Raw genomic sequence first — 10,688 nt, forward strand, 5'->3', positions numbered from 1 at the left:
TATATGAAACAAAACAAAATCTGGAGAAACATATTCTCAATTGTTAGTGTCAACTGTAAGCGATGCAAGGATGAGGGCAGACTTACAGTTTCATATTACATTTTGTTTAACATTTTATAAATTGAAAGCCTTGCTTTTATAATTGAAAATAAAAACTACTTTATAAGGAAAGACAAAAATGCCTCATACAGAGTTTATTTCTGAAAAGTTCTATCTTTGATTCTTATAAAAAACTAAAATAAGATAATTTTACCCATTGTTAAACATCTCTAGGCATCTTTTAGAGAGAGATAAATAATGATATAGTAGAATGGTATTTTGCTGTACATACAATCTAAACTGTAATCTTCTTTCCTCTATCACTCATGAAATCAAGATATGGTGCCACTTCAGATTTAAATGGAGAGATACAATTAAAAAAAAACTTTACTGTCAGTACAACTTATAAAATACATTATTTTCCTTTTTTTTTTAATCATACTTTAAGTTCTGGGATACATGTGCAGAACGTGCAGGTTTGTTACATAGGTATACACGTGCCGTGGTGGTTTGCTGCACCCATCGACCCATCATCTACATTAGGTATTTCTCCTAATGCTATTCCTCCCCTAGCTTCCCACCGCCTGACAGGCCCCGGTGTGTGATGTTCCCCTCCATATGTCCATGTGTTCTCATTGTTCAACTCCCACTTTTAAGTGAGAACGTGTGGTGTTTGGTTTTTCTGTTCCTGTGTTAGTTTGCTGAGAATGATAGTTTCCAGCTTCATCCATGTCCCTGCAAAGGACATGAACTTATCCTTTTCTATGGACGCACAGTATTCTATGGTGTATATGTGCCACATTTTCTTTATCCAGTCTATCATTGATGGGCACTTGGGTTGGCTCGAAGTCTTTGCTATTGTGAATAATGCTGCAATCAACATACATGTGCATGTGTTTTTATAGTAAAATGATTTATAATCCTTCGGGTATACACCAGTAATGGGATCACTGGGTCAAATGGTATTTCTGGTTCTAGATCCTTGAGGAATTGCCACACTGTCTTCCACAATGGTTGAACTAATTTACACTCCCACCAACAGTGTAAAAGCGTTCCTATTTCTCCACATCCTCTCCAGCATCTGTTGTTTCCTGACTTTTTAATGATTGCCATTCTAACTGGCATGAGATGGCGTCTCATTGAAAACAAATATTTTCAATATTCAATAGACAAGAAGACTTTGAAAAGTCAAATAAAAAATACAGAATATACATAAATATGGTAATCTTATAGTTATGAATAAATATATATAGTACAGTGTCAATATCTTACAGGTTTACTACAATGTGGGATCATGTTTTGAAAACAAATCAAAATTGCCAAGATAGTAAAAGTACAATGGCATTTCTTTCTTAAAGAAGTTCACTATGAATTAAACATTTCCTTTTTCAACATTTTAAGTTATAGGATTATAAGTTTATAAGAGCTACTATACCAATATTTAATCATCATCTTAGTAACTTTCACTGCTAAAATTCTTTATATAATTTAGGCAACACATGTATTACTCATAAAGTACCTCAAAGCAAAGGATTTTTGCTTTGAAATGAGCAATCACTGAGTCACTATGGAAGAACTATTTCCTTTTAAAAATGAATAGCCATATGAATTTTAGAATAGATTCTTCTAATTCTGTAAAAATGACATTAGTAGTTTGACAGGAACAGCATTGAATCTGTAGATTGGCAGTATGGCCATTTTAACGACATTCATTCTTCCAATCCATGAGCATGGAATGTTTTTCCATTTGTTTGTATCATCTATGATTTCTTTCAGCAGTGTTTTGTAGTTCTCCCTGTGGAGATGGTTCACCTCCTTGGTTAGATGTATTCTATATACTTTGTGTGTGTGTGTGGCTATTGTAAATGGGATTGCCTGCTTGATTTGGCTCTCACCTTGAACATTATTGGCTTTTACTAATGCTACTGATTTTTGTACACTGATTTTGTATCCTGAAACTTACAGAAGTTGTTTATCAGTTCTAGGAGCCTTATGGTGGTCTTTAGGGTTTCCTAGGCAAAAGATATGAACAGACACTTCCCACAAGAAAACATATAAGCAGCCAAGAAACATGAAAAAATGCTCAACATCACTAATCAGAGAAATGTAAGTCAAAACCACAATGAGATACCCTCTCACACCAGTCAGAATGGCTATTATCAAAAAGTCAAAAAGTAACAAATGCTGGCAAGGCTGAAGAGAAAAGGGAATGCTTATACACTGTTGGTGGGAATGTAAATTAGATCAGCCACTGTGAAAAGCAGTTTGGAGATTTCTCAAAGAATTTCAAACTACCACCCAACCCAGTAATCTCATTACTGGGTATGCACCCAAAGGAAAATAAATCATTCTGACGAAAAGACACATGCACTCATATGTTCATCATAGCATTTATTCACAATAACAAAGACATGGAATCAACCCAGATGCCATCAATGGCAAATTGGATAAAGACAACGTGATACATATACCACCATGGAAAATCCTGCCCTTTGCAGCAACATGAATGCAGCTGTAGGCCATTATCCTAAGTGAATTAACACAGGAACAGAAAAACAAATACCCAATGTTCTCACTTATAAGTGAGAACTAAGCATTGGGTATACATGGACATAAAGATGGGAATAATAGACACTGGGGACTATTAGAGTGGGGAGATGGCAAGGGCATAGTACCCGTTGGGTACTATGCTCACTACCTGGGTGATGGGATCATTCATAACCCTAACCTCAGCATCACATAACATATCCATGTAACAAACTTGCACGTGTACGCCTTGAGTCTAAAATAGAAGTTGAAATAAAATAAAATACAAATAAAAATAGCCCAGTGTTCCACGTGATCTTTTGGAGAAAATGCAATTTAATCCCATAAAAAGTTATATTCAAAAGAGAAAAGAACTATAAATTCCAAGATGTTGAGATAGCTGAAAATGGGATAAAAATGTATTGTTTGCTGCTAAATAAATATCTTACTTAGAATAAACCCATTTTATAAGACGTATTAACATTTTAAGGCCACTAGTATACTGCTTGGCCAACATACTTTAAAAATGTAACACAGTTATCCATATAAATTAGCATAGTCTCCAAAAATCTTACCCTTACTGTATATAGTTATCTACTCATCACCAGGAGAACTAACCTGAAAGTCCTTCATAAATGACTGTAATACTAAACAAGAACTAAAGGTATTAATAAAAATATGTCTTTAATTAATTTTGCCTGGATAAAGAAATCATAAACTTTCACTTGTAAATAAGTGAAAATGTACATGAAATTACAGCCATCCCAATTTACAAGTATTCAGAGAGCACTCACCATCCTATTCCTTGTCTTCAATCAGCGTGGCAGGAAAAAAAAGGGGGGGGTATAACTTTAATTTTTGAAAGGTTACTTACATGTGTATATGAAATGGTAATCTGTAGTACAGAAATTTCAACTAATAAATGTTTTCTCTTCTTTTGGGCTATATATTTGTTCAAGCTAAAGACCCAATATTATCAATGATTTTCATAACCCATTAGATCAGTAAAGTTCTAGATTCTATAAAGTTTTTAGTTTTCTGTCAGAACTTTATCAACTCCTGTTTCTCTAAGCACACTAAGTCAAATGTATCATATGAAAAGTGATTTTAAATATCTCATACTTTATGAATGTCAGATGTATTAAAACTGCCTTAAAAATAAAGCAATAAAGAGAAATATTCACCACAGCTTGCCAAGTTAATTTATTAAAAAACAGTAAAAATATCACTGAGTTTAAAAATAGTATATATTAGCTAACATTATTACTACAATATTTATTTTAAAAAATAATGATTTACTTAATTTTTTTCCTCAAAAGAAATTCAATTTAGGCAATATTTTTTTCTTGGCAGCATTTTGTGAAACTATTTTAACAAATAACTTTATAATTTTCATTTATTTTATTCATGTTTAACAAACACATTAATGTTTATTATATGCCATGAATTGTTAAAACTACTTTATTACTAAATTACATTATTTATTCTCTCCAAATTTAGAAACTTCCTAAATAAGTATGTACTATACCAATTATTTACTTGACTTTCATGGCAGCTGTGTTAGAATAAAGAAAATTACTACTTTCAAATATGGGAAATCATAATTTGGATGGTGATAGCACCATATAGTGTAAATGAAGAACACGATCAAAAAATGCTACAAGGCTAATAAATATTTAACAATTTGTTTGTTGCCTTATGTTTGTTGTTTCATGTCTTTGAGGTTTAGCCATTCTATAAAATGAACTTTATTTATGGGACAAATAACTTATTCTGGGTAAAAGGAGAAAAACATGCATATTTAACAGTGACCAACCATAAGTATCGAAAGTCTTAAATTTCAAATTTTCCAGTTATCCCACAGACACTACCAGAGTTTCAGAAATAAAATCCCACTCTCAATGTAAACATAACAGTTTCATCTAATGAAAAATTTCCATTTTTAAGATTAATATGAAAGTAAACTTCAACAGTAAGTAATTCAATATATGGCAAAGGTTTTAGAATTTTTTATAGAGCTCTTATAATTAGTAAAAAAGATATAAACACAGCAAGAACAAATAAGCACAAGTCAAGAACAAGCAATTTTCCCAAGAAGAAATTCCAAAGCAAATAAACATGAAAAAAAGTTAATCCTTGCAGTAATAAACTGCCAATAGTTGACTTTCTTGGAGATGAATTATAAAACTGGTTCAGCCCAGTAAATTATATGCACCTTTTTTTAAAAAAAAAAAAAAAAAAAGAAACACCATTTCACTTCTTAAACTGAAAAAGATTTTTAAAAATAGTATGATTGGTTATTAAAGTTCTGGGAAATGAACACATTTCACATCCTCGGGTAAGTGTATATGTTAGTACAATTTTATGAGGGTAGTTTACATGTATGAATCAAAAATTTCAAGAAGTACATATAGTTTATCAACTATTTTCCTGAAATTTGTGCTAAGGAAAATCTGCAATGCACACAAACTGGTACACAAAAAAAATTAAATGAAAAAGTAGGGAAATAATTTAAAGTCCTGTTCTATGGGACTGTTTCAATAAATGATGAAATATCCACAAGATGTGAAAAAAACAGCTATACGCTATAGTTCTACTGTGCAAAACAATATGCTGTGTATGCGTTTGTTGCTATAAAAATATTCAGACTGGAAAAACATACTGTACATCAAAACATGATGAGTTATCTCTTTAGCTGTGAAATTAGTCATTATTTTTAAATGTGCTTTTTTGCTTTCTGTAGCTTTTTGACATTAGCCATGTGTTACTTCTGTAATAAATAAAAACAATTGTGTGTGTGTGTGTGTTTGTACTTTCTACATAAAAGAAAGGTGAAACATATGGCAAAACAGTATATCAAATTAATTCCTTAAAAACAAATGGGTATAATAATACCAATTTTAATTTCCATTCAGACTTACTTTAGTTTCCCAAAGAGAAATCCTTGAACTTCATTTGCTTCAGTCTCATCCTCTACAGTAGTATTAGTCACAGCTACATTTTGGAAACAAAACCAAAATAAAACAAAAATATTTTCAGACTGGGAAAAGAACATGTAATGAAAAATTAGAAGAACTTGGCCTGGTGTGGCAGCTCACACCTGTAATCCCAGCACTCTGGGAGGCCGAGGTGGGCAAATCACTTCAGGTTACGAGTTCGAGGCCAGCCTGACCAACATGGTGAAACCTTGTCTCTACTAAAAATACAAAAATTAGCCAGGTGTGATGGCATGCACCTGCAGTCCCAACTACTTGGGAGACAGGAGAATGGCTTGAGCCCGGGAGGTGGAGGTTGCAGTGGACCGAGATCACATCACTGCACTCCAGTCTGGGTAAGAGTAAGACTCTGTCTCTTAAAAAAAAAAAAAAAAAAAAAAAAAACTCACAATGAAATGAAATTCTATTTGTTTTACCTTCATGAACCAGATTAATACATATATATGCATATGTACAGGCTAACATTCCTGAGTGTGAGCTGTCTTTTTGAACATGCTTGATTAAATACTTAGCAACTATAATAAAGTGCTTTATAGATTAGTTAATAGTCAAGTTCTATTTTATAATCAGAAATAAGCCAAAAGGCCTGTAACAAATGCTGGGTTTAGCTTTTAAGTGAGGCAGGAGGTCCAAACTCTAAGTTTAAATATAAGTTCCTGCATATTTCCAACACCTTTAATCAAGGAATATTTAGAAAGACACCAAAACTCATGGACTCAAAGAATAAAGATATAATATTTTATAGTCATTTCCCTTTTCTCTTACATACCAAATAATTATACTGTACAGTCTGGTTGGTGGAATATGTGACAGGTACTTTAGGATTACAAGGACTGTGACCTCTTACAGTGTGTGGGGTGGCTCTCTATCAGAGTACCCTGGGTACTTTCATCTAGTCATCCTTTTCCTCTTGTTTGTTCATTCATTCATTGGGCAAACATTTATTGACTGCTATGAGGTGTCTATGACAGGATAGACACCAAGAACAACAGACACACAAAAGATACAGACCATGAACTTTTCTAAAAGAAGGCAAAGAAAGATATGGGATATAGAAAAAAGCAGCGCATTCTCTAACAGAGCGGCAAGATAGGCAGCCGTCTCAGAGGCACGGACTGATATATTTGAATCTTAAAAGATACGAAGCCTGGCCGGGTGTGGTGGCTCATGCCTGTAATCCCAGCACTTTGAGAGGCTGAGGTGGGTGAATCACAAGGTCAGGAGTTAAAGACCAGCCTGGCCAACATGGTGAAAACCCCATCTCTACTAAAAATACAAAAATTAGCTGGGTGTGGTGGCAGGTGCCTGTAATCCCAGGTACTTGGGAGGCTGAGACAAGAGAATTGCTTCAATCCAGGAGGCAGAGGTTGCAGTGAGCTGAGATCGCACCACTGCACTCCAGCCTGGGCGACAGAGCAATGATTCCATCTTACGGAAAAAAAAGAAAAAGATGTGAAGTCTTTAGAGGAAATAAAAGAAGCGAAGACAGTGGTAGGCAGAAGGAATAGCATATGCTAAGGGATGAATGCAGGAGAGGTCGTAAAGACTTCTCATGGAGCCCATGCATAAAAACATCCAGGGAACAGAAAATTATTCTAAATAGTAAGTAGTTTAGTGTCTCAGGCAAGAGGACACAAATTGAGAGAGGGCTGAAGGACAGTAAAAAGGCAGAAAGCAATCAGACTGTGAAAAGCTTTGTTTGCTATGTTCTGAATTTTTGAGAGAGGTTATAGGGAGCCACCAAAGGATTTAACCAGTGGAATCACAGATTTTCAACATCAAAAGTTCATTTGGAAAGTACCGTGGAGATCAGATTGATCAATCTGTTTTGAGGGGTGCTGAGATTGAGAGCACTGAAGACCAAAGATCAGAGAGATGGCTAGTTAAAGGTCTGACACATGTATACAAAGAGAAAAAAAGAGAACTGCTCTAAGGAGTGGCAACTAGAATTGACAAAGACATATTCCAAGTGTGTGTAAAAGGTTGATGACAGAATGCAGTACATAATAATACAGATGATACACATGTGACTTTTTAAAGAAAATTCTATAAGTGCAAGAATAACTAAAAATGCCTTAAATTACTATGATGATTACAAGAGAGTAAATTATAAAGCATTATAAAACTATACACAAGCTATACAGAAATACATAAAATCAGAGTATTATTTTTACTACACTTTTTCAGTAACTCTTTAACCAAAAATATTTAAATTACAGTAATACAGAACTTTATTTGAAGCACATTCAGTAGGAGGAGCCAGAGAGAAGTCTGTGATCAAGGCAGGGCCTCTCTATGAAAAAACAAAGTTGAAGCAGGAGTCTCATCTGAGTGCATATAAAAGAATAAACGTAAAACTCTTAACCAAGAATCAGGCATAAATAAATCTGACATGAACCAGGTAATAAAAGACTTCCATAAGTGTTCCGAGAACTCGTTTAGTTTATTTAAGTCTCCAGAGTCTCTTCATCTAGAGTATGCATTTAGTTCAGAGAATACAGATAGATACTGGCTGGTAGATCACAAATCTAATGAATCTACCTCATCTAAACAATTCATAGGCCTCTCTCATCCTGCTTCAGGAAAGAAAAAACAAACTGCCATCCTAATTTCATTACAAATAAACATTTCAGACAAAACTTCCTTACATGGGCGAGACCCAAATACCTATGCCACTCACCTCTAGCAATAATCAGCCTTATCTATTGCCACAGTTTACCTTACATATACTATCAATTGTTATATGGTGCTGAAATGGTTGGGAACCCATCGGGTATAAGCAAAATAACATACAATTTCATATTTTAAAAGAAATTTTGATAACGAATAATATTAAATACATTTCTTTCAGCTTAAAATTCCAAATTTTAATGAAGAACATGTCCACCCCATCTCTAGCCTCAAATGAACATATGTAGGATTATACTCATTAAATTTTTAAAAAACTAAAGTATGTAAAAGCCTCCAACTTTTCATTCTACTCAAGTATGAGATAGAGAACTTACTTGTAACTTGGGTATCATCCAATGCTTTGTATTCTGTACTCTTAATTGCTAGCTCCACACCATACCCAGATAAGTACATTTTCCGTGAGCTTGGTTTCTGTTCAAACACATTTATTTTATAAAAAGAGAAAGCAGTTAGTCAAACATCTTGTTTTAAAGTCAGTACCATGATGTATTTGGACATAAGGGTAAATTACTAATATTGAAGGTTTCTAATCACTGTGAAAAATTTGGTGGTTGTTTACACTGTCTCTAGTCTATCGAGGAACTAGAATTTGGTTAACGACTACTCTGTAAAAACTCTGTCATGACTACTGCTTCAATTACTTTTTAATTTTTACAATTAAGATAAAAAGTATCTGATCTTTTTCTGTTATACCACGTCTTCAATGAGTTAATTAACAGAGGACCAATTACAGACAAGTTTCAACAAAACTGTTCTCCTTTTTGGGGACCCCCAAAAGATTTGCTAAACTGAAAATGCTCTTCACTTGCTGGTTGTCTAGATGTAGGACAACTAGAGTGCTGCCAAAAGCAAATACTGGTAAGTAGTAGCAAACGAGACAAAAAAAAGTTAGCGTCGTGAAATACCGGATTACAGTTTTCTTTATTTTTCAATGATTAAAATATACCAAATGCCACAAACTAATATCTGCTCTTGCAATAAGGGGCTACAGTTCACTAAAACGGAGTTGTCTGAAATGTTTATGATCAGAATTTTAGTACCTTTAATTTTATTCTTTCTAGAGGGCAAATACTAAATGTACGCCTAGAGATTACCTCATCAGGCAAGAGAAGTCACCATATTTTATTCAAAAGGAAGCAACCTGGATGAATACACAGAATAGTTTTAAAGTTGTTCCAGCTTCCAGACTGAAATTCTTGTTGGTGGTACTGCAGCCATTATCATTTGGCATATCTCAACGGGTTAGAAAACCACTTTAACCTAGAGCTCAGCAAACTCCCTGGAAGATGCCATGTGTCTTTGCTTAATTCAGGTTTGCACAGGGACAGTTTTGCATGATAGAAGAAAAGGTAGAGATTGGAGGGAAGGAGAACTTTAGTAATGGGTTATTCTTTGTATTCTCTTCTTTCCTCCCGAAACTTTCTACCAAGCCTTAATGATATGCATATGGCAGAGTGACTGTTCTTTGGCCTGTTCTATTTGCAAATAAGAATATGTAAAAGTTAGCTTCAGATATTCAGACAAGTACTTAACATTGCTGCACACACTAAAATTTAATTTGCTAATTTGTCAGGCCCACATTATATGAAAGATAGCATGTAGAAATTGGGTTGTTTATAATTACAGTAATCTGACAAAGTTGAAAATTTGTTTAGCTTTTTCAGTTTCATAACAGCTCAATTTAAAACTATATTTTGAATTTCTAGTCAAAAGACCAATCAGTTGGTGGCTAAGTGAATCGAAACTATGAGGCCACATATCTTGTTACAGTTCATAAAAGAAATGCAATTTCATACAGTGAATTTCCATTATTAGTTCTGGAAAGTTACTAGCTCCTCAGTAATAAAAATGTTTCCTAAATTCATACTTACTTTCCTCATTTGAAAATGTGTTGATATAAAATTTGAATTGTAGTTTTGTAGTTTAGTAAGTTTGGATTTGCAAACCAAACTACCAATTCAACAGGTTAAAAAAAATCTTTGTTTTTCTATTTATTTTTTCCCCCACAAAAAGGCATGTTAAAAATGTAGCATAAATATGTCTATTTTTATTAGAATTACATGTTCACTAGATTTACATTATAGCTATTTTGAACATAAAAGATGTCATTCATTAAATATAAGGCTATAATTTGATAGTTAATATGATCTCACAGAAGCATACTTAATGGTCACATTCTCTAAAGAATAACTTGAGATAGATTCTCAACAGATGGGCATAGCTCCCCAGCAGCACATTAGAATCACTTGGGAGAACATTTAAAAAAGACAAACAGACAATTAACAACAACAAGGGCTTAAATTGCACAGGTTTACTTATACATAGATTTCCTCCCACCTTGCCACCTGAAACAGCAAGTCCAGCCTCTCCTCTTCCATTTCCTCCTCAGCCTACTCAACATGACTATGAGGATAAAGACCTTTATGATGATCCACT

At 33.8% G+C, this 10,688-nt stretch overlaps 1 protein-coding gene across 5 annotated transcripts in view; it reads right to left on the reverse strand.

Moving 5' to 3' along the window:
• Positions 1–10,688, reverse strand: part of UGGT2 (UDP-glucose glycoprotein glucosyltransferase 2) — a 248,017-nt gene that overhangs the window by 190,150 nt on the left and 47,179 nt on the right. For all 5 annotated transcript variants that reach the window (XR_007720872.1, XR_007720873.1, XM_050766710.1 and 2 more), the window contains exons 6-7: positions 8,567–8,663; positions 5,487–5,559 (exon numbers count right to left, since the gene is read on the reverse strand). Coding sequence is in view for 3 of the 5 variants with exons in the window: in XM_050766710.1 (XP_050622667.1) it covers positions 5,487–5,559; positions 8,567–8,663 (170 nt within the window). In the remaining 2 variants the exon portion in view is untranslated. The remainder of the gene's footprint in view (positions 1–5,486; positions 5,560–8,566; positions 8,664–10,688) is intronic.

Source organism: Macaca thibetana, chromosome 17 (genome assembly GCF_024542745.1).
Source record: "Macaca thibetana thibetana isolate TM-01 chromosome 17, ASM2454274v1, whole genome shotgun sequence".
Classification (NCBI taxonomy): domain Eukaryota; kingdom Metazoa; phylum Chordata; class Mammalia; order Primates; family Cercopithecidae; genus Macaca; species Macaca thibetana.